The 24433-nt window shown below is 49.3% G+C and overlaps 1 protein-coding gene across 3 annotated transcripts in view; it reads right to left on the bottom strand.

Moving 5' to 3' along the window:
* The window catches only part of Samd4a (sterile alpha motif domain containing 4A), a 210206-nt gene that overhangs the window by 9662 nt on the left and 176111 nt on the right, over nucleotides 1–24433 (bottom strand). For all 3 annotated transcript variants that reach the window (XM_050162419.1, XM_050162421.1, XM_050162420.1), the window contains 5 exons: nucleotides 17493–17811; nucleotides 14559–14644; nucleotides 9385–9503; nucleotides 5114–5315; nucleotides 3848–3974 (listed from right to left, as the gene is read on the bottom strand). In XM_050162419.1, coding sequence (XP_050018376.1) covers nucleotides 3848–3974; nucleotides 5114–5315; nucleotides 9385–9503; nucleotides 14559–14644; nucleotides 17493–17811 — 853 coding nt within the window. The remainder of the gene's footprint in view (nucleotides 1–3847; nucleotides 3975–5113; nucleotides 5316–9384; nucleotides 9504–14558; nucleotides 14645–17492; nucleotides 17812–24433) is intronic.

Genomic DNA, 24433 nt, shown 5'->3' with positions numbered 1-24433 from the left:
CAAAACTTCTGACTGGCTAGCACCCTTCAATCTTGCTCTCCCCCACTCCCTCCTCAAATTTAGCTCTAAAGGACAATCAGATAATACTGTTTCCTGGTGACATGTAGGTGTCATGCCACCCATGAGAAGGCAGGGGCGGATCTAGCCGCAAGTCCTCAGTAAACAAAAGCAGGACTTTCTTGACCCTTCTTGCTCTTCTTCCCAGGAGGTCTGTTCCTTCACCTGGGACCACAGCTCTGAGCTGCTGGAACATGAAAAGCCCAAATCTGAATCCCTTACATGTGGACATGATACTACCAAGACTTTGGATCTGGATGCATTCCAGATGTTCAGATTAGGGTAAAGCTTGTGTGAAGTTTCTGGAATTTGAAAAACTTTGACATTTGAAACACATTCCTAGATAAGGAATTTTCAACCTATACCAGGAATTCTTCTTTCCCTCATGGTTAGGCTGATTCAAGGGGCTGGTGAGGATTCTGAAAGCTAAGGGTTCAGGGTTAGGGTGAACTAAAAAATGAAAAAATAAAAAGGATTTATTATTAAAAGTTTACATGAATGTGTAGTGTATGCCACATGCATGCAGATGCCCAGGGAGACCAGAAGAGGGCGTCAGATGCCCTGGCGCTGGAGACACAGGAGGGTGTGAGTGATTGGAAGAGCAGCAATGAGCTCTAACCGGTGAGCCATCCCTCCAGCCCAGCTTCCGATTTAAATTGTGCCTTTTCAGAAGTCCAGCAAGTCCAGAGCACTACAGTCTCAGGCCCCGTGTCAAGAGATCCTGGGAAGATGCCGCTGCCCTTCTTTTCTAGGGCACTGCTGTGGAGTCCACTTCAGAAGTCCACGGCTTACCCCAGGCAGAAATGGCACCGTGGGCCAAGTACAGTCCCACTGGGACTTGAGATATGCAACAGGCCAGGCGTTCCAAGAGAGCCTGCATTACCACCTTGCCACTGCCCACCAAGCCTGCTTTACTACACAGCTAAAGGGGCTTCTTCTTCTTTCTTTTCTTCTTCTCTTCTTCTTCTTCTCTTCTTCTTCTTCTTTCTTCTTCTTCTTCTTCTTCTTCTTCTTCTTCTTTCTTCTTCTTTCTTCTTCTTCTTCTTCTTCTTCTTCTTCTTCTTCTTCTTCTTCTTCTTCTTCTTCTTCTTCTTCTTCTTTTTTTTTTTGGGTGAGGGTGGCAAGGTGCTGAAGGGGATGGAGTACACAGAATGCTGTAATGAGATGAATAAGGAAGAAAAGGGGAGGGTGGTGATAAGGAAAAGATCCAGCCCAGGTAGGGTACAGAGAGCCGGTGGGGCGGGAAGGCTGATCACACAGAAATGTTTGTTGGGGGTGGAAGAAGTTGAGTGACAAGCTGCACCTGACACATTGCTGCTGGTGGACGTGGGATGGGGTGGGGTATGCGTGCTGTGGCCATTCTCTGAGGCCCACACATCTGTGAAAAGTTACAGGATCAGATAATATAGAACAGGACCATCTTACCCAGGTGGCCTCTCTGAGGCAGGAAGCGGGATTTGCCCAGCTGCATTCTTGGCTGGGGTTTCCCCTACCTCTCTAAGCCCCAGCCAAGCTGTTTGCTTAAGCTTATCAGAAGGCGGGGACAACTATTTACCACATACTTTAAATGATCTCTATTCTGGCCTCTGTCTGCAAAGTGGCACTCCTCTAGTGGACTCGGGGCACTAGTGACAGCCTCCCTGCCCTCGTTCTTTCTAAAGGCATCACACACTGAGGAGGGGATGGAGGACACCAGCCCAGAGGGCTGAGCTCCCAAGTGTGCACCAATCGTCAGCCATTGCATAGGGAGGCTTGATATGCAGGGCAGGTGTCCCCCTGTGAAGCGCTGCTTTCGGGAGGAGCAATCTCACCCATCTTGCACATGGGTAGTCTGGTCCAAAAGTGCTTTGCACGTGGTTTTGTGCAAGGGAAGGGTGCCGTTTCCAGAATGCAGGCTTGTGAAGTCTACCTTGCCTGTGTTTTCTCGTGCATCCTGCTTTGGGCTTCTCCGCCCCTTCCCTTTGGTCCTCGTGGGGGATAAGGAGGCTTCATGGTCTCTGAGCATCAGGCCAGAGCTACTCTAAGATCGCCTCTGACTGAAGCCCAAGGGCCACGGGTTCTGGCTCAACAGAAACAGAACTGCTTCCAAAAGGAAGGATCTTTCTCTAGGCAATTTCTGCGTTTGACTTCCAGATGGAAAAGAACCCCACCTCTGAGCAGCATGGCATGCTTGCTGGGTGCTGCCTGTGTGTTTAGCCCCAGGCCACACTGGTGTCTCAGTCCTTGTCAGGCTCAGTCCAGGAGGCCCTGCTAAGTGGTCCTCCTCATTCCAGTGGAACCAAGACACCTGATGCCTGTCCAGGTGGAAACACAGCAGAAAGCCACCACCGGTGGTCTCCAAAAGGGCCTGACTATGTAGTCCGGGAAAGAGGGAAGCGCTTGGTAGAACTGAACGAGATGACCAATCATCAGTAAACACTGAAGGACTCTCCACACTCTCCAGAGATAGCAGTCCATCAGAAGACAATTATCTTGAAGTTCACACAGTCAACTCTTGTTTAGACCTTGTTGTAGCTCTCAGGTGTTAGAGACATGGTTTGAAGTGGAAGCTTTGAAGACGCTCAAAAGCCGGGAGAAACACATACCCTATACCTGAGACAAGGACTTGGTTTGGGAGTTCACCATGCCCAACTCATTTTATGTTCACGCTCACTCCTAGCTGTGTGAAGATAAAACCCACACTCTGCTTTGCTCATCCATGTAGTCCAGTCTCCGCACGTGCCCAGAAGCCCTGAGAAGTCTCCATGGCTGGCCATGCTGGGGTCCTCTGACTAGAAAGACCCACTTCTAGGTCCCTCCCCTCAGGTTAAGTCTGGCCTGGAGGTAAGAGGCATTCCTGTGAAGGAAGCTGAGAACCCAGTTCTCGCGGTCACTGTCCGTTTGGCAAAGGCCAGAATGTGCACTTAGCAGAGATTCTCCTCAGCTTCTTTTCTCCTCAGTGAGGGATTCTGGGTCTTGGCTGTGGCTGCCTCACCCTTTGGCCATCATGAGGGATTTAAGACCTTAAGGAGGGGTTTGCAATGTCCAAGACAAAACCTTAAAAAAAAAAAGCCCAAGAGGTTCTAAAGTTCTAATACTCAAAATAAATTTAACTAAGATTTGTGGGAACACGGAAATCAAAGTCTTCTAAACAATTGCTTCTGGGACATGGTACTCCAGGCTGTCAGGTGGGGTAAGGTTACCCAAAGGCAGGGTGCATCTCTTGTTTGTGCCTGGTTGGGCATCCAGATAGGTGTAGCCATGGCTTCGGTGGTTTGGTGCAGCTCTGAAGCCTAGAGGTCAGAGGGTTCAGGGATCTGCTTGCTGTATGGAATTCAGGCTACTTGTTTTAGGAAGCATGCTCACTAACACCATGTCTCCCCATCTGGCCTTGATCAGTAAGTGACGGCTCCACTTTTCCAAAGCAGTTCCACAGCGACAGGGACATTCCCGTGTTCTCTTCCATTGTCTTATCTTCTCTCCACCCCATCCCCCGCCACACGGAACTCTTACAGGGATACCTATCTCTGACTTAATCAACCTAGGAATCTAGATATCTGACAAGTATCAAAAATATCCCCGTCAGATTGCATCCAGTGCTGGGACTCCAGGCACTGGCTCCCAGCCAGGCAGCCTCTGCTCTCGCAGCCGACAAGGCACAGTTTAAAAAAGGAAAGAGTTTTGGGCAGCTCAAAGGAATGTGTGGTGACAGTTGAGGCTCAGCACTTTCCGGCTGGGTCATCAGGGCATCCTGGCCTCCCTCCTGTGTCTGGGAGAAAGAGGAAAGGGATTGCGTGCTAGCCAGGCCTACCTGGTTGCTGGAACAGCAGCATGTTTCGTGGGGAAGTGTGCACGGGCAGCGAGCGGGTCTTCTGGACAGAGCTGTGGGTCCGGCTGGGCATGCTGTTGCTGCCCCCGGGGTTGGCAAACCAGAGGTTCTAGGGAGGGACATACAAGAGGCGTGCATTAGTACAGACCCCCTGGGGAAGGGTGGGGGAAACAGAGCTCCAGCCAGAACTCAGGAGACAGCCATCTCAGGAGAGTTTTGGAAAGGGCCATTGTCACCTATTTGTGGGTTTACAGAGATGGTTTAAACCCCTTGAGTGTTCATTCCTGGGCCTTGCTTTAAGCTCAGTTTACCCTGGCCATCCATTCCCTCTCACTATCTCCAAAAGTCTTTTTAACCCATTTGTCACCTTTTCTTTTAAAAGGGGGGTTGGGGGCTGTCTTAGAAAAGCTCGTAGAAAAGACTGTAATGACTTTAGCGCTCTTGTTGGATTTTCTCTATGAGAGTCCCCAGTTTAGTCCACATAGAGGGGAAAAGATGACTTGGTGCTGGCAGCTGGCCTGCTCCACGCAGGTTCTTTGGCCAAGGAGGTTCTCTCTCCTAGACCTGATAAGGGGGCTCTTCAGACGAACCCCTCCCTTTGGGAGGGAATGCCACCAGCGTCTCCTGGTGCAACCTTTCTGTTCTGAAGTCACCCTCTCTCATGAGAACTCAAGCCTCACACCTACTTGTATATCCCCTGTCCTAAGATCACCCTCTATAGCCCCATGGGGCCAAGGGAACATTGGGGAAAGGCAGCACCGGGCTCATGGGACAGGGAAGTCATTGTCTATCTCACAGCAAGGGACAGCCTCTCAAACTTAATCCTGTGGACTCTCCATTGCAGCTGGGACTGTGGCAAAAACAGTTATTTGTCACATTAAGAAAAAGTCAAAGAAAGCTTATTCAATGCCAAGGTCTTCCAGAACCTCAACCTGGAAGGTGGTGAGGTAAGTTGGGGTGGGTAAAGATCAAGCAGAAATAGCCGTTGCATGGCTATCTATGAGGGTCCCTGAGATTAACGTGGCACTAGGCCTCCCAAGCAGCAGCCAAGGGTTGTTCAGTTCCCAGGGAAACCATACAAACAAGTGCCGGTTACCTGGGAGGCATGGGCTCAACCAACCTCCTCGGTTTAGATCCCCTGGGGGGGGAGCACCGGTTTCCATTTTGGAGATTGTCTGGGTTGGGGTCATCCTAAAGCCTCAGACCCCGAGCTTGGTCAACCTCCCTGATCCCCAGAGCAGAACCAACCTGTCTTCCTTGTTTCATGACGGTGGGGTTGGCAGCGGTGTGGCGCTGGTTGGAGCTAACAAATCCACTGGTGCCCAAGAGACCAAGGCGAGCAGAAGGGACATTCCGAGAGGCAATCTGGTACTGTCGTGGGTTCCGTCTGCCCATGCCGCCGCCCACAGAGCTGGCTGTCGGGAGAGAGTTGGACTGTCCAAAGCCACGACTGTGAGAGCAAAAAGAAAGGACCCAGAGCCTCAGTCAAGTTCCACGAGACACAGCACCTGCTGCCAAGGGGCCTCATTGGGGCTGACAGTTAAGAGGTCTTGGTGGGGGATGCCAATAATTGTCTAAGATTAAAACTGCATCTAGTATCTAAAAACAACCGTACATGCTGGATGTTAAAGCTCACACATTACTGTTAACCCGCAAGACAGCCCTATGAAGTAGGCTCCCTAACCTTTAAGGCTAGGAAAAAGTCAGAAAGCTTGAAAATTTTGCAATTGTGATACATCCAGAAGGGGGCAGCACCCAAATAGGAGCCCAGAAGGGAAACTCATGTATTCTCTCCAGCCTTCTCTCATTCTGGTCTTGTCCAACATGTGGGTCTGCGCAGGAGGGCATGGTGCCTTTCAAGAAGCCACAAAGCAAAATAGCAGAATCAGTATCATAACGGGATCTGACTCCGTTCTGGGGCTCCTTCATTAGGGCACGGTTAGTTTCCCATCAGGTTGTCTGTAGGCAGTCTTGAATGGAGGACACCATTGAAATACAAGCTCTTTACAGAAAGAAAGGACGACATGTGTCTTCCACAGCCCAAGTCAAGGAGTCAGCTTTTTCCACAGTAAATGCTGGGTTGAAAGTGGGCAAAAGTGAATGAATGAGCCGTGATGCTCTCCAGCCCTGAGAGCCGGGGCATGAGACGGCAAGAGCTCTGGACCTTCACTCCCCAGGCCCTTTCTGCAGGACGAGCCTCAAGCTGCAAAGGCTCGGCTCTTCGGATCCACTCAGGGGACTGCTCCCAGTGGGTCGGATGAGCTCAGCAGGAAAGCACTCATCTCCTCCACCAATCCTGGTTCTGGGAGGCTTCAAGGAATCGGCACATTCTTTCCAAGGGAGTCAGTCAGCTTTATTAGGGAGGGTGGCGTGGACGTGCGTTGCAGGAAACGGCCACTAGGTGGAGCAGAGTTGCTCGGTTGCTAAACCAGGGAGTTTTCGCCAAGCTTGTGAGGAGACGGCAGACGCTTCGTTGAGCCAGAGGCAATCCAGGGGGGCGGGGCCTTCACAAGACTCACTTCCTAAACCCGAGATGGTTGCTCGCGAATGTGGGGGAGATGGTGTCTGGGACAGCAGTGCAAAAGCTCTCAGACTTTCTAAATTTCCTAGGCAGAGAAGGGGCAGGAAAGAAATCGAGGCAGTCCGTCTTCTTCCAGGCTTTTGAGGACAAGAAGAGTGTTTTAGATTCCATTCAGAAGAGAAGTCACTCTTGGGCCCTTGATCTTTATCTCATCGCCTCTTCCCTCATCCCCCTCAAAAATGTAAGGTTTTTAAATTGAAAATTAGGGGGATTTCACACAGAGACCCCCTTTTGTAGGGGAGACAGTGAAGTAACTGGAAAAAGTGTGAGTGAGGGGGGATTTTGGTTCTCAGCTCTAAGAACTCTAAGGTCCTTTGGCTTCTGAAGTCAGAATCTGGGCCACCTGGTGGAGAGATGATCAGTATTCTACTAAGATTCCCCCACACCCCTTATTTAGTGTGACTAGAGTTTTCTCACTTCCCTTTTTGGCTGGATTTTTAAAAAGTTATTTCATATGCAAAACAGTAGTAGATGAGTGTTACTAAAATGATTTGCTCTTCCATGAAAGCAATATTGTAGCTTTTATTTAAAAAAATCTTTGTCTCAAAAAAAAAAAAGAAAGAAAGAAAGAAAGACAGAGGCTCACTATGTAGCTAGCACAAGCTGGTCTCGAACTCTTGACTTTCTGCCTCAGCCGCCCAAGTGCTGGGACTACCTAGGGACAGACCTGGTTCAAGCCAGCATCAGCGCTGCAGGCTGTTAGGGGCAGTTGCTGGAGAAATGGAGAACCTGGAGACTCCTCTGAGTTGGAACTCAGCAGTTTGGGGGAGGGGAAAGAGTGTTACCCCACAGTGGGGTGTGCCCTCGGAAGTTTATTTTTACAGAGCCAGGTTTGCTGAGAGTTGCTGCTGCCGGCAGCCGGAGTGAACTCTCGGGTCACTTACGACCACTCCACTTAAGGCAATAATTTTATTTTCTGAGAAAGAACAAAGAACAAACTAAACTCTCCACTCTGTGCCTCTGCTCTGAGCATCTAGGCCTTGCCTTCTCTGCTGTTCTGAGCCTAACTGATTTCCTTTCCTTGGGATACATGAAAAGTCTTTGATAAAAATAACATTAATAAGAAGCAATTAATTTGGGATTTGTGAGATAATTTAAGCAGGGGCTTGCCTGCAGTTTCTTTTGTATGGGAGAAACAGTTTTTCAAAACAAATTAACAGTGTAAAAATATCCCAGAGGTAATATGGAGAGCAGGCTGAGCTTCACGGATTTGGCACCATCCTTCTGAACATCCATAATTGGTGAATGAATTCGGTTTTATCTAGTCGATAAAAGAGGCCCCTGAGAACTCCGACCTGGCAGGCCTCAGGCTGACCCTGACCAGGGGTGCTGGTGGCAATACGGAGAAGCTGAGCTCTGTCCATGTTCCTCCGTCAGCACCGTGCTCCGATGCGGATCAAGGATACACCGGGCAAACAGCGGCACGGCAAGGCACGGCACGCCTGAGTTAGTGATGAGCGAGCAAAGCGCCTGTAAGCCGTCTCTTCAGCTCCTCCTTCAGAATGACTTCCTCTAGGACTGGGGCTGCACAGGGTACGGCCGCAGGGCCTGGAGTCTCCTCATCTGGGAAATGGGGCACTGCTTGTAGAAGCAGATGGCTTGGCAGCAGCACAAGGCAGTGCAGCAGCAGGCCTGGCCGAGCATCCGGGCCACTGAGCAGCCTCGGAGCAGGAGTGATCTGGCAACCCCCAAGGGCCGGCGGCTGGTGAGCTGGCAGTAGTATTAATTTGCAGGCACATCCTTTCTGCGCATAAGTCTGAAACCAGGACGGCCGCCTGGCTCTGCTGTGGCTGGAAGCGCTCATCTGGGGCCCAGCACTGGCTAACTTGATCCAATCCTGGGTGCCTCTGCCTGTCAATTCATCTGTAAACGGAGGTTAATAATAGCGGTTCTACTTCATAGGGTTGTTGTGAGAACAGAACAGATTCATGTGTGTTTTCGTGCTCAGACACCACTGGGCACGTGCTGAAGAAATGGCTTAGTCAATAACAGTGTCGTATGGTGGAATGTGATTGCACCTTAATTTTTAGGTAAATCCGTCCTTGAACACGTTTTACACACTCCAGTTGGCCCTATTTCCTTTAAGTGACCAGGCATACTTGTGCAAATGTAACCCCCTAAATTTAACAACTTAACTTTTGTCTGCGTACTGAGAAATGAATTCGGAACCTGTTAGGTGCAAGTGAAGAAACGAACGTTTGTATTTTTATGTTTGGAAATCCACACAAAATGCTGATTCTCTCTAGGATAGTGGCGTGGTCGCTCTGATTTCCAAATCCTCGCCATCACTGCTCGTGTGTAAGTCACCCCTCCTTCACCCTTGGCTTCTACGGCAAACCTCCCCTTCGCGGCACATCGCCCGTGCCCCTGGTTTCTCACTTTACAGTCATACTAAGGTAACATGCTCTGAAGCGTGACCAGGCTTATTTTTAAACTGCATCCCGGAGGCTGAGCTACTATGAAACATCAAGAATGGTGCTGCCCGCTGTTAGACTGCAGCTCAGACCAAAATAGACGAGCGCCGGGCTCCTCACCCTGCCACAACTATAATTAGCTCGTCTGCAGCCAGGATGGAGACAAGCATTGCACTTCCACTCACGGACAGAAGATTCCACGCAGGTCTTTTCGGAGCCCCACTTTGTGGTTCGACCTCCCATGCTTTGCTACATTTATTGAATCATGAGCCCATGCTTCTAAACACATATCAGTATTCCGACCGTGGAAATTGAGTTATGGCTGCCCAAACTCGGCTCTTCCTCTGGGAATGTCCCTCCTAACAGCCTTTCTGCCACCACAGCTTGCTTAGGCGATGTGGTTGTGATTTGGGTATCCTCATGAATGAGGAGCAAGGACCTGCCATGTTCCCGCCTGGACCCGAGGCAGGCAGTGAGGTGCCAGGGAACCACCATGCCTTACAAAGAACAAAATCCCAACGTACTTTCTTTGCTGTCGATATCCTGATATGTCTAGAAGGGTTTTCCGAGGGAAAGACCGAAAGAGCTTCTGCACCTGCTGTTTCCATGACAACAATCTTTTTTTCTGTGTCTCGGTAAATGCCTGCAAAAACAAACAGGACTGTTAAATGGTTGATGCAGCCTGACACTAGAGGGAAACATACAATTAATAAAGGAAAACGCCAGCGTCGCCACGGTAGCCTCTCCCCCCACCTGTTTCCAACCTGGTCCAAACAGCAGTCAGCTTAAATTGGAGCCATCTGTGCTGAAGATTCCAGCTCGTTGGCATTGGGAGCACCTGGCTCAGGCATTAAGCTCTTGACAACCGTGTTTTCTGGCTGCATATCTGGAAGACCCCTGCCTGTCTTCCCGTCCAATGACTCTTTCCTGGACCCTATTTGTTAACCAAGGATGAGCTGCAAAATTGATTAGGTATTCTAGCTTTGCAGACTCCCTGCATTTTCATAATCAATGGAAATTCTAAGCCACTCCAAAAATCAATTGATTTGATGGTGTATGGTCACTCTGGAGGGGTCTTCAGGGCTTTAGAGGATGACCGCATTCTGTGTGGGGGCTTTTCTCTTGAGAGTTCTAATTAAACAGCCCTGTGAGCTGTGAAGAACTTCAGTACACCAGTCCTAACCTGAACTTCGCCTAGAGCTGAGGGAAGACAGTAGGCCTGATGGCTTCTCGAGTCTTTTAGTAAAATTTGGAGTGTGGGGAGACATTTTGCCCATTGTGCATAATACAAGTCTACCTCATCGTCACCACACAACACACATCTATATTGTTTACAGCAAGCAGCACAAATCTATATCATGTTCCCCGTGATGGTCTTGACACTCACCATAGCCCAGTGTCCCAAGTCTCTAATGCAGGGACTCTCAAATTCAAGGATATTAAAATCACCCAAGGCAACTGTTGTTTGTAGGTGATAGGGTCCTCTCCGATACCCCAAAGCATGACTGAATGAATAATCTAGAAGGTTTCCAGGAAACAGTTTATAGAAAGTACCCTGGCAACTGTGCAGGTAGAGCACTGTGGACTCATAGTGTCGCAGAAGGATCCCATGTCATAGATGAGTGCCCTGCTAAGTTCCAGATCCGAGACTTGGAGTGCAGAGCGTGGGAAACTATTTGGTTGGATTGGTTAGCATTAGGAGTGACAGAGAACACTCCCAAGGGTTTTGTCAATAAGCCATGGAATCCTATAAGTAGTCATAAAATATCACTTAGAGTAACAGACTATGTCCTTGCTTTCTATAAAGGTTTCTTGAAGATTGAAAAAAAAAACGATGACTTAATTTTCTCCTGAGAATGCTTAATCTTTGAGGGATTGTAAACCTCGGGGACCTCTGGGTGTAGAAGCGAAAGGATTCCACTCAGCGGTGGAAACGCTGTCCTCAGCATACAGAGCCCTTCTTCCTGGGTGACCTCAGCCACAGGCCGCTGAGGATTTTCAAGGGGGTTTGCCCAACTCAAGGCCACAATAAGTCCCTGTGGTTTTGTGGCAGAGGCTCTGATGGGAGGTGAGCATGTGGCTCTCCTCCACGGTAGTAAGGCCCCTGTGGGTGTGTGGCAGAGGCTCTGGTGGAAGGTGAGCGCGTGGGTCTCCTCATAATCCTCCTCATTTGTTGCTGATGATCATTGACTACCCATTGGTGCACAGATACTTAGAACTGGACTCAAGGCTGAGACTGCAGGAAATGGGCTCTCTGATTTTGTTAGCTTATCCAGCTAAATGCAGAGGACACAAAATACAGATTTGCTGGCCAAGAAGACCTGGGGAGGGAGGTTCACCCCAGTGAGTCTTAGGAAGGCAGATGGGTAGGGCTCAAATACATGAATACGTTCACGTAACTTCGCTCACCAAAGACGTAGTGCTTTCTGGAAATGTGGGTGACACTCACACAAAAGAGCTCTGTGAGGATGAAGTTCATTGGGAGCAGATACTAAAGATGTGCTTAAGCAAACAGTTCCACGCATGCTTCTTCCTAATGCCCTAACCAGGGGGCTTTGGTCAAAGAGATGCACCCTGCAGAGTGGTCCATGTAAGTTCCTCAGTGATGACTTCAATAGCCCTGATAGCCTAAATCAAATGGTTTCATTGTCTTAGAACCACAAAACCCAGTTGCACTGGAGCTTGAAGAACAACTGAGTGTCCAAGTCACAAAGGAGTAAGAGGCTAGATGCCTTCCCAAGGATCACATTATGTTGATGACATCTCTCATGGTGCACATAGCATCTAAGTAGATACGGTGTGGACCTCCTCATCCCCAGGACATCACCACAGCCTTTCATGGGTACCAAGTGCGCAACTCTTCCTAGCTGGGAGGCATACAGCAAGTGAGCTGAAGGTAGTTACCTTCAGCTGCTTTCAGGGGCCTCTGAAGATGGAATGCTGGCTCTACAAGGTAGCACCCCTTTGTAAGGAACCTGTTAATGGCCTCTGTCTCATCCCAACCGCCTCCCAGGCAGGGAAGGAAGATTCCCAGCCTGTAGACTTTCCGGACACTACCAGCTCAAGTCCTCTGCCCATGGTAGGCCCAGGCCAACTGTCTGGAAAGAGATGACCACTCTGAGTCCTGTACTTTACCACTGGGTGAAAAGTCTCAACAGGGAAAACAGACCATGGTTGCAACACCACTTTACTACAGTGGAACAGGGAAGCGTAGTCTGCCTACTCAGGAAGCGTAGTCTGAGGACTCAGGAATCAAAGCGAATTGGCACCAGAGGGAAAAGGCAGAACTTCCCTGTTCTTGCCTTTACATTAAGCACGTGGGCACTGCCAGAAAGGAAAAAGGGAAAAAAACAAAAAAGAAAAAAACACAAGGCAGGGAGGGCACAGGGTCGGGAGAAGGGCCAGGGTGGTACTCCAGGGCCAGGTTAAACCAATCAGGAGGCGTGTGCGCAGTTCTGTGGAGGCAGCTAGACTCATTATTTGGTCTCATGGGTCTGAGTAACACGGGCTGAGGTGAGATGCAAAGCACCTTTTCTCCTCAACTTTAGAGGCCTCAGTGTTGAGAGTGGACACAGGGAAGAAAGACAAGTCCCCAGTTTGCTTTTACACAGCCTAGCTCTTCTCTGGACCCACTTACCCGGCACCCACAAATGTCCCCCTCCAGGCAGAGCGTGGGATCCACCTGAACACCCATTGGTGTCAGTAGAAGTTGTGTCTTTTTTTCTTTTCTTTTTTTGTTTTTTCGAGACAGGGTTTCTCTGTAGCTTTGGTGCCTGTCCCGGAACTAGCTCTTGTAGACCAGGCTGGCCTCGAACTCCCAGAGATCTGCCTGCCTCTGCCTCCCGAGTGCTGGGATTGAAGGCGTGCGCCACCACCGCCCGGCGTGTCTTTTTTTTCTTAAAGATTTTTTATTTTTAATTATGTGTAAGTGTCTGTGCGCACGCATGTGTGCGAGTGTGCATCGGGGGATCTCTGCATGTTAGCATGTACACGTTAGTGTGGGTGCCCATGGAGGCCGGGAGAGGGTGTGAGGTTCTCTGGAATTGGAATTACAGGTAATTGTGGATTGCTTAATGTGAGTATTGGGAACCCAGCTCAGATGCACTGCTCTTAAGCACTGAGCCATCTCTCCTGATTTAGAAGTCTCTATCACAGTGGTAGGGCTGGACTTCTGGTCTATCACGGTGCTGGGACTGGACTTCTGGTTTGTCACAGAGATAGGACTGGACTTCTGGTCTACCACATTGCTAGGACTGGACTTTTGGTCTACCACATTGCTAGGACTGGACTTCTTATTTCCCACCATGTTAGGGCTGGACTTCTGGTCTCAGCTTTGAGACAGCCTTTTCTGCTACTTGATAGGAAGTGCCAGTGGCTGTGCCTCGCTGCTTCCTGAAAGTGTACAGAATTCTTGCCTTCTCTTTTTTCTGTCTTTACTTTTCCAAGACAAAAACAAGTGTGACATCAGGATTACAAGAAGCAAAGGGTTAGTTGGGGCCCACAGGCTATATAGTCTTGTCTCTTCCTGAAGGAAGGTCTTCCATATGAGCTTCAGTCATTGTCAGTCAGGCCTCGGTTGCTCTGGAGTTATTAGAGAAATTGTTTTTGTTCAGCTAAAAGTCTAGGACTTTGGACCAACTCTTTCAGAGACTGCCGTGCCTGAGTGCACAGCCTAGGCAGCTGATCACTGTGCTCACAGTGGCTGAGGGCTACAGGAGTTCATCTGCTTAGAAAAGGTTCTATTAAGATGAGCACCCGAGAGAGCAGAGGTGATGGCTGCAGTGGACGTGAAGTCGATATGATGGTTCGGCAGCATCAGACCACAAGAAGGAAGCCTCCAAAAATGGCAAGAGACACTTGTGCCACTCGGAGATTGAGTGTGAAGGCAGCATGAAGCCAGACCTTTAGGCTGGGCATCTATCATCCTGAGGGGTTCTGATCACCTACAAGTGAATGTGAGGGGCTCTAGCCATCTCGTTCTCACATCAAACTCCATCAAAAGACTTCACTACCCTAGTTATCTGGCGCGGTATTTCCCCTAATCTAGGTTTGGCATCTGTCACTCTTGGAAGCAGGGCACACGCAGAGCCAGTGATGGCTTGGGTCTGAGTCCCAGCTGCCTTTCCCTGTGTATTATTGAGGAATTGCTACCATCCTGCTCACAGCCAGGATTCGTTCAGGCTTTTACATGAGTCTGTACCCTGCCTGCCTCCATCTCCTTCCAAAGGTCAGACTGCAAATACAGCTCCTCTAACAACCACAGATCCAGACGGTCCCAGCGGTCGTCAGTACCTTTTGTGTGCTTTCTCTCTCTCCCAATCTCCCCCAGTTTCCCTCATTAAAAGACACAATGTGCGATCACACAGTGGGAAGAGGCTCTACGCCGTGAAGCTGGGTAGCAGTGCTGGGAGTTAGTCACTCCGGGCACGGTCACTTATTATTCTTCTGGAGTTTGAAGTTCATCCCAGGCATCCCCCGACATTGGTGTTCTCTGTCTGGTGAATTCTGATGCCGTGAGAACACACATGCATTGTTTAAGTCAGAGGTGGCCACGGCCGAGTTCTGGTTGAAGCTGTTATTAACGGCCACACACTTGTCAAGAACCAAGTTGCTGCAGACCAAAATGATCACATCATGGAAACACTGACAAACCTCTCTAAGCAAGGAGTGAAACAAGTTTCAGTGAGTTGCTACTCACCTCATGAACGAGACACTTGTCTAAGAGCTGTAGATAGGAACTTATATTTTCCTCATCGGGTCTGGAGACCAGGAGCTGTGTGCACACTGTGGATTAAGCAAAGATGAATCAGAACAATTCATACTGTTCCAGCTTCGGGGCCCTGCCTCTTAAAGGACCAAGGCCTTCTGAGGAACGCATGCCCGTGATATTACATAAGGCTCACAGAAAACACAGAGGCTCATCATTCCATTGAAGTCAAACACTCAGTTGCCACGGGAGCCCTCACCCCAGGAACCCCTTGGGTTTGTTCCTGTCATACCATTCTATATTAAGCCCTCAGACACAGGCCTGAAGACAGACACTCTGGGAGAAGAAACAGAGGTCTCAGGCTTTGCTTTTGTAGGTGGTTCTGAGTGATGGAACTTCAAAAGCCTTCTGAGCCCTCTGCCACAGTGGGAGAGCAATCCCATTTTATGAATGAGCCCCACAGCCCTCTCCAGGTGGGAAGGCAGTGGCGTTTGTGTGTAGAAGGAGGCTGGTGCCACATTGTGGCTGTACAGCATGTAGGCGTGCATGCAGCAGAATAAACCTGCCACTCAGTCATTTGCAGGGTTATTTCCCCGTGCAACACACACACTCATCCACATACGCCTTCACCTACACATTCAAGGCTGTGCCGGCAAAGACGGGGCAGCGTTCATCTGTGGGGAGAGGACACGGATATACTAGGTTTCTTTTTTTTCTTTTCCTTCATTTTATTTCATCGTATTGGTTTTTCAATGGGGTTTCTCTGTGTAGCTCTGGCTATCCTGGAACTCGCTTTGTAGATCTGAGGCCTCAACCTCAGAGATCCACCTTTGCCTTCCAAGTGCCAGGATTAAAAGCATGTGTTACCACGCCTGGCAATGTACTAGGTTTCTTATGGTTCATGGCCCACTCTGCCCTTGCCATAAAGGGCACCCGCAAAAGGAGTCAGAGAGTTGGGTATCTGTCAATCCAAAGCACACCAAGCTTGAAAGCCAGGGATCAGATCTCACCCCTTTCCCATTCCAACCATCCTGACACAGATCTGCACCAATTCTGTGTCACTACACACAGGCTTTCAGAACAACAGTGTGCAAGAGAAACCTGGAAACAGTCTCAAGGGCTGCCCATGGGGGAGCTTGTTAAATAACTTGGGATTTAGATACACAGCGGGACACCGTGCAGCCTTAAAAAAAGAGCGGGGCTTTCCATATTGACAGAAATATGCAAATATGTAATGTTTATGGAAATCCTACCAAGCTTCAGGAGAGAATCTTAAAGCCTGTGTAAGAATGGGCGATTATAGGCCTGGAGAGATGGCTCAGTGGTTAAGAGCTCTGACTGCTCTTCCAAAGGTCCTGAGTTCAGTTCCCAGCAATCACATGGTGGCTCACAACCATCTGTAGTAAGATCTGGCGCCTTCTTCTGGCCTACAGGCATATATGCAGACAGAACATTGTATACATAATAAATAAATCTTAAAAAAAAAAGAATGGACATACACACACACAGATTCTAAAGGCTCTGCAAGGACAACCCCACATTCAACAGGAGCCACCCCTGTAACACAGATTGACTGTTTAATATATGGTGTATGCCGAGCGTCAGTTGGGTTGTGGCTTCTCACACAGGAGTTACAACGTCAGCTGAGGTCGTGTGAGGAGATCGTGTGAGGAGTACCATCTCCTCGGGCTGAGCCCCACAGTGATCCCCTGTGTGCAGGGACAGGAGGGTGGAGCTGGTTCAGGTAGATTTGCTGTGCAGGTCTTTCCCAGGACCCAGCAGAGCTGAGGGAAGGGAAGGCTGAAAAGGCCTGCTCTGGCCACCAGCTCATCCCCAGAGTTCAAAGGATTTAGGTCTCCCTAGAAGAGTTGTACCATAGGCGGGGTCCGTTTATCTACAAGGCGCAGGGATCCACTTCTGTGGGTGGAAAGGGTGGGGGTAAGGCTCCCTCTTTATTTAAAGGAAAGTGCTGGCATCCGCCACAAGTTTCCACACGTCTTCTCAATAACGAGAATGTCTCGTGAGGATCTCAGAAGCCCCCTTCCAAAGCTATGGCAGGAAAGGCCTAACCGCAGGGAAAGCAAAGAGTAGCGCAGGCAGGAAGGGTGGTGTGACCCACAGGGCCCACTTAGCTCTGTTCTTCCATGAGGAGGCCACAGTCTGCCCACGGCTACCAATGCCGCAAAGGGGAGCATCGTATGGAATTCAGCCATGCTTGGTCTCCTGATAACCATGGGGCTGGAAGGTGGAGAAGCTGAGGGTTTCAAGTTCCTAACTCACTCATCTTGGATTCCTTTTCTGTGAAATGTGGCATTTGGGGTTCACCTAAGTCACCTAGGAGAATCACGGATATACAGGTCTCTGGTACACAGGAATTATCAAGTAACCCCAAGCTAACAGTCTAAGGCCACCAGAGCATCCTTCGAGGTGGATGAAAGGGGAAGGGAGGATGTAAACCCAGGAGGCAGAATAAAACAGCTTTGTACTAAGAGTTGTCCGAGGCATGACCACTCTCTGACTGAATTACCAGGTCATTGGGAAGCCCCAGGGCCTGGGGACTGGGTAGGTTGTGCTCCTGGGCTCTGGACCCAAGTTCTGGGGCTTCACCAACTCCCAGCCACCACTGCCTTGGGGAAGGGGTCAGTGAGGGTTTTGTATCCTGAAGCATCTTTTTCCGTGTCTGTCCCACCTTCTTCCCTGAAGGTTCAAGGCCCAATAGGTGCCGTACTGTAAGGGCTTAGCATGTCTAGAGAGGTTCACAGGCTGGAGCTGAGACCGCCCATAGGAAAACCCCCTGTTTTCTCTAAGGGGGGAGGGTTAATGCTGCTTACGGAGACAGACAGAAAGCTCTTTTAGCTTCCCCCAACCCTGTCCCACCCCCCAGGACTCTTGGTTTTGGCTAGGGCTCCCTAGAGAGAACAGTACCTTTTCCCATGACTCTTGTGAACTGTCCCGGGAGGTCCCCCTCCGGCAGAGGGGCAACAGCCAGCTCCCCGTCACAGCTGCTGAGCTGGGGTGGTTGCAGCCCCCCGCTGGCGCCAGCTGAAGCACTGGCAGTGACGCTGTTGGCCCCTGCGGCACCATCTTTGCCATCGGTGCTGGGGTTCTCCGGGCCCATCAGCGAAGGCTCGTGGCGGCGTGCCTCTGGAGTGGAACTGGGAGAGCTGTAGGCCTTGATGGGTGTCAGAATCATCTGATGCAGCTCCTGGAGGGGGATGCGCAGGCTGCCCCCTTCGATGATGTCCTGGGATAGAAAGGGGACAGAAGTGAGTTCAGGGTTGCTGTCCCCCTCCAGGCCCTCATCTCCATTCTCTGCTCCCACAGAACATGTATGTGATATGAGTGTGTCTAAGTGCACACCTATAATCCCAGTGTTGTGAGAGACAGGCTCCCTAAGTGTCTGACCTAGCAGAACCAGTTAGCTCCGGGCTCAGTGAAAGATCCCATTTTTAAAAATGAGTAAAATAGAAGCCAGGCAGCGGTGGCACACACCTTTAATCCTAGCACTTGGCAGAGAGAGAGGCAGGCAGATCTCTGTGAGTTTGAGGCCAGCCTGGTCTACAAGAGCTAATTTCAGGACAGGCTACAAAGCTACAAAGAAACCCTGTCTTGAAAAACCAAAAGGAAAAAAAATGAATAAAATAGAGTGAGGAAGACACCTGATGTCAACTATCAACCTCTGCCCCAGCATGCACACACACACACATACACACACGCACACACGCACGCATATACACACACACACACGCACACGGCTTGAGTACATACCCATGCATACACCACAAACATTGGCTACTTTATGCAAACATTTCTATATTCTGAACATTACTTATTAGAAAAAGAAATGAAAGTGGGTTCTGGTAGGGATGACGGAATTTGGATAAGTCCAGGTGGCTTGGGTACTGGCTGGGGTCATCCTGGTGTAAGGGGTAGATGGTCCCTCGTCACCACGTAGCTCCCAGTGCTTATCAGTTCGATTGGTTCTCTCTGGGACCTAGGAAGGTCACTGCCTAACCAGGGCCCTGACCACAACGAGGCACTTACTGTCGTGAGAGCCCAGATTAACAAGAATGTGATTTAAAAAGCTTGGCACACAAAAGCCCAAAGCATTTCTAAAGTCCTCTTGTGCAAGAAAACGGCTTGATGGTGTTAATGAACGCAGACTTGAGGAACAGGAGCACTTCTGACCCCAACCTCTCCAGTTGGCGGACCGGACAAAGGAAAGCTGACAGAACAGGCGTGGGGTGCTCTTCAGCTCTGAAAGGCAGCAGACATTGGCAAGCCAAACTCTCTCACTGGGGGAAGGCCGCTCTTTGGGTGGGCTGTGTGTGTAGGTGTGTAGAAATGAAGCGAGAATTGCCATTTGGCCTAGTTGCCACAAGTTTTACTTATGAAGGAAGTGAAATTCTAATTAGCTACTAGAAATACCCTAACCCTGCTCAGAGCCATGTATAGTCTACATTGAAGAGAAAGTCTACCTATCTCTGCTCCTCAACCCTTAGATTTCGGAAATGTGGCTCTGTAAAGGGGAAACAGGTGGGGCAAGCCAGGGGTCACATGTGAACTTGCCATGATGCCCCCAGTGGCCAGTGTCACCAGGTTAGCAAATGTGTCTGAGACACTGTCAATTGCCAAAGAGCTCTTTCTGGCTATGTCACATGGTTCTGGACTTCATGGCATACTTGGGAGAATTTGGTTACACTAAGAGCTAAACTAATGCAGATACACCCTAACTTTAGCTCCTATGTTCATCTTCTGTAGGGGCAAGAAACGAAACCATGAGAAACTAAAAAGATGGCTCAGTTGGTAAAGTGCTGGTTTTGAAAGCTAAAGACCTGTGTGCAATCCCCAGAACTTACATAAATAAATAAATAAAATTGATTACTAATTTTCTGCTAAATCACCATACTGATTTCCACGGCGGTTGATGAAGAAAATGTGGTACATTTACACAATGGAGCACTACTCAGCGGTAAAAAACAATGACATCTTTAAACTTGTAGGCAAATGGATGGAATTAGAAAAAAAAAAACATCCTGAGTGAGGTAACCCAGACCCAGAAGGACAAATACAATATGTACTCACTCAAAAGTGGGTACCAGACATAAAACAATGACCAGTCTACAGCCCCACAACCTCAGAGCATCTAGAACACTCTTCCAGAAGCAGACAGAAGCAGATGCAGAGATCCACAACTAACCATTGGGCCAAGCTCCCAGAGCACAATCCAAGTGAGGGAGGAGCAATTATATAAACAAAGGGGTCAAGACCATGATACAGAAACCGTAGAAACAGCTGACTGATCTAGTGGGAGATCACTGACTCTGGACTAACTGGGGAACCTGCACAGAACTGAATAGGCCCCCTAAATACAGCTGTCAGTGGTGTGACCTGGGCTTATATGGGGCCATGGGACCAGGATCTAATGTGTGAATTGACTTCGTGGAGCCCATTCTCTATGGAGAGACATCTTGCTCAGCCTAGGCAAGGTGGGAATGGGGTGGGGAGAGAGGCTTGGTCCTCCCTTGATGAGGTCATGGGACAGACCTAGGTGGCTTCCCCAGAGGAGGCCTTACCCTCACTTTCGAGTGGATGGGGTGACGGTGGGGAAAAGTTAGGGGAGAGGGAGAAGAGGTGGGAGGGAGAACTGGGATTGGTATGTTAAAAAAAAGTATGGGGACAGACACAAAGGACAGCCTTGAGGGGCCATCGCTAATTACAGAGAATCAGCTGGAGAGATGGCTCAGTGGTTAAATACAGTAAAATGGCTTCTTTATTTAAAAAAAAAAGCCAGGTGTGGTAGTGTGTGCTCGTGATCCCAGACCTGAGGTGACAGAGACAGAAGCCAAGTGTGGTAGTGCACACTTGTGATCCCAGACCTGAGGCGACAGACACAGGTGGGTCCTTATGGCTCACTGGCCAGCTAGCCTAGCCTATTCCATGAGTTGTAGACAGTGGCAGACCCTGTCTCAATAAACTGTGACCATCAGGTTACAGTCCTGATCTCAGCTGAGTGTCCACAGTGAGCAGCAAGCCAGGAGGCAGTCTGAAGGGAATCCGGTCTAGTGTTCTCCTTTAGCTGTGGGAATTAATTTTCCACATTGACAAGTCTCTATTGATCCTTCATGCCTCAAATGTAATCTTACATTATAAATACAAAGGCAAAATGAAGCTGTCCAATGACCCTGCCTTAAAGCTGCCCAACAAGGACTTATCTGGAGGCAGGTGACAGGAAGTCAGGCTCCACTTCTGAGGAGATATTTCAGGGGACAAATGAGAGGGAAATTATAGTAACATCAGCCTAGCGCTGGCTTTCAAGGCCTTGGAAGGGTGCTGGTTTAGCGCCTTTCCCGAGCATGGTAAAAACCATGTATAAACCATCGGAAAGAGAGCTTGGGGGCAGCCACAGTGCTCACAGAGTGCTCCTGGAATGTCCCTGGCCCCATCCTTCCCTCCGGGTGGTGATAATTTGAAGGTTTCATAACATATAGGGTTCCTGTTTCTACCTAAATCTGTGCCCTCTCTTCCTCCATCCACCAGCCAGCAGCTGAGCTCGCCAGCAGCGAAGCACTGTGCTACGTGGGAATATAAAGGCAAGTCCTCATCCCTACTCTGAGAGGCTCGACATTCCCAAGACTTCGATGGCAAGATAGCATGTGGACAGGAGCTCGGGGACAGAATGGGTGATGTGTGACAGATAGAGAAATTGGGGTTCAACCTGAAGACCAGAAAAGCAAAACAGCTAGCCACTGGCTCTTACTTCTACCTCAGTCAGAAATGGTGATCCTGCCTCCAGGAATCTCAGAATGAGACTAAGACCAAGAGCTGTCTCCTCTCTAGTTGTGGGATTAAAGGCGTGCACCACCCCCACACTTCTTTGGCAAGCTAGTGTGGCTCCTGGGATTAAAGGTCATTGTGTCATTGCTGCCTGATCTGTAAGATGGCCAGTGTGACTGCTTTACTTTTCTGATCCTCGGGCAAGCTTTATTTATTAACATACAAATGAAATACCACTACAAATGGGTTTGCTGGTTTTCGAGTTCACAATCTCTCTTCTCTGTCTCCTCTCTCCTCTCTCTCTCTCTCTCTCTCTCTCTCTCTCTCTTTCTCTCCCCCTCTCGTTGTCTGTCTCCCCTCTCCCCCACCCTCATGTGTGTTTTGCATTACTGGACAAGACAAACAAATGCATGAGATACCAAGAGATGAAGGGGAGGTGATTTTGCAGGGCTCACCATGAATCCACTCGCTAGGGCAGGTGCCCTCCCCTGAGTTCCATTTTCACAAAAGAGACCTCTGTCTTGAATGCTTTGTGAGGAGACTGTGGGGCCAGATGCAATGGTGTGCACAAGACCTCCCTTGGCTGGATCCACCATAGGTGCCTTTGTAAAGGCATTGTTCCTGGAGATATTTATCACACAATGCTATCCAGTTGAGCTACTGTTGCTCTGCAGTAGTTGCCAAAAGCAGGGCCACAGATGTAACCTCAAAAGGCCAAGGTCTGGAATGTCTGAAGAAAAGGCATAGACATCTAGAGAAGCAGCTTTCTTTCTCTGAGCAGGAATCAACAGAACGTGTGTGTGTGTGTGTGTGTGTATGCATGTGCGCGTGTGCACACACACACGCATCTCCTAGCTCCTTGCTCAGCATCAAGGTTACAGGCCCAGAAAATGGTTCTGTTTCAGAACCCAGAAGTGTGTTGAAAAGGAGAGACAATGTATAAAAGCACATGGGGACATTTATCCTTGTTAAATATTAATATTGAGAAAAAGCTCTTCTGAATGTCCTTTTCCTCTTCTCTCCAGCAGCTCATGAAGCCCACAACCCGGCACTTCTGTGTCACCACACAGCCACACTCGTGCTGCCAGCCTTTCTGCTCTGGATCTCTAATAATCTCCGGAAACCTTTTCTCTCCATGGCCACAGTGCCCGCCGACTGCCAGTGCAGAGGCCATGCCCACCCAGTCTTTACAGTCTACAACACATTCACAGACCTCGTTGGGATTCTTTCGCCCTCCCTGGTCCCTCGAGGCAGGGCTCTCAGATCAGCCTCTGTTAACACAGGTCCTCTCTGATGGCACTCCTTCAGCCCTTGTCACTCAGACACGCTCTTGGGGATACTCACTCACAGTTGGGTCATTTGTGGCCTGCCATGCCTAGGACTCAAATTTGCTTTGTGGCTACCAACCTGCCATTTCCGCTTTGGTGTCTCACAGGTGCCGCAGCAAGCTCAACCCCCTTTCTCCCCAGGCCCCCAGTAAGCCCTATAATTCTGCCCTCAAATGCCACTTCATCTGACCCAAACCAAGCCGGGTGGTGGTGGTGGTGCATGCCTTTAATCCCAGCACTATAGAGGCAGAGGCAGGTGGATCTCTGTGAGTTCGAGGCCAGCCTGGTATACAAAAGCTAGTGCCAGGACAGGATCCAAAGCTACAGAGAAACCCTGTCTTGAAAAACTAAAACCCAAAACCAAACCAAACCAAAACCATCTGATCCAAACCTTTTAACAATTTCTGGGGTCCCTTCACGTGAATTCTCCATTTCCACCTTTTTATCTGTGTTGCAGGGGTCCACAAGACCCCAACAGCATCTGGCATCTACCAAGCTGTTTAGGGAAGTTCTCGCTCTGTCCTCAATGATGACACAAATCACCCTGGGTTGTGAGCTCAGCAGCTACCATATCTTGCTGTCACAGTGCACATTCCGAGATGCCCAGGGGCAGGAAACACGTACCACTCACAGTTACCCTGCAAGGATGAGCAGAGTGTGTCCAAACATCTGCTTAGCAAGCGGTCGGTAACTGAATGGAAGGGCTTGGAACACGCAGCCAGCAGCTTCTACTGATTATGAACTAGCTACGGGCGGGGTCCCAGCTATCTCCTTAGAAATGTGGGTTCTATGTGACGTAAGAATGCCAGAGGCAGGCAGGGGTGGTGACATTTCCAATAGCGTCATCAGGCAGGGTTGTGAGAATGCCTCAGCTGAGTCCCTGAGCCACCAGCAGTGGCAGGGGACTAAGAGTCCCCTGCCATAAACAGCAGGAAAGTTTCGTGGGCACCAAAGGAGCGAGTCGGGACTCAGCCCTCAAGGATGTGTGCTCCTGGGGGGACGGCCCAGCTCAGGCTCCCAGCACACCCTGGGTTAGCTTACTGTGGTCATCTGACAGGCATGGCTTTCCAGTCTCCAGGAAGGCAAAGAGAACAAACCCGCTTTCCTCTTGCTCAGCTGCAGTCATGGTACATTTGGCATCTTTTGATCTTTTCTACTTCAGGAGATCACGGAGGAAGCATTTTTGTATAGTCAATGTAATTCTAGATATAACTCTAGGACACAGAATATCACTGACTTAACTGATCCCAAGTCAAAGGAACATGACCCCTTTAACACACACACACGTGCACACACACACACACGCACACACACGATACATGGATGTCAGCTCAAGGGTGAAGGCAAGAGAGAGCCCTGCTTCTGCATTCACAGAAGCTATTAATGCATTCCTAAAGGATGTTCCAGAAATGAGAGGGAACAGACTTACAATTTAATCTTCATTCAAAACACTTTGTGTAGTTTCCAATGGACAATGAGTAAATTGGCTTTTTGAATGTTCTCCAAAAGAGAACAGTTTCTTAGATTAAAAATAGCCATAATCACTCTGTTAGACAAGCTGCTTGGCAGAGAAGTTAGCATAACATTAAGAACAACACCCAGACCTCAGGTTTAGGTGGAGAGCTGGCATGTCATGTCTAATTCCCTTTGTTTAAGAGCATGCTTTACCCAGGGACGTGCATGTGAGTAGTTCCTACCTATCTGCCATGAAGGGACTTTAAAAAGAAATTTCCTGATGCATTTTTGTATGTCTGTTCTTCA

This window comes from Alexandromys fortis, unplaced genomic scaffold (assembly GCF_014885135.2).
Source record: "Alexandromys fortis isolate MF-2015 unplaced genomic scaffold, M_Fortis_MF-2015_v1.1 scaffold_130, whole genome shotgun sequence".
Taxonomy (NCBI): Eukaryota; Metazoa; Chordata; class Mammalia; order Rodentia; family Cricetidae; genus Alexandromys; species Alexandromys fortis.
The sequence above is the reverse complement of the archived record's forward strand: the minus strand, read 5'-3'. Positions and strand labels throughout refer to the sequence as shown.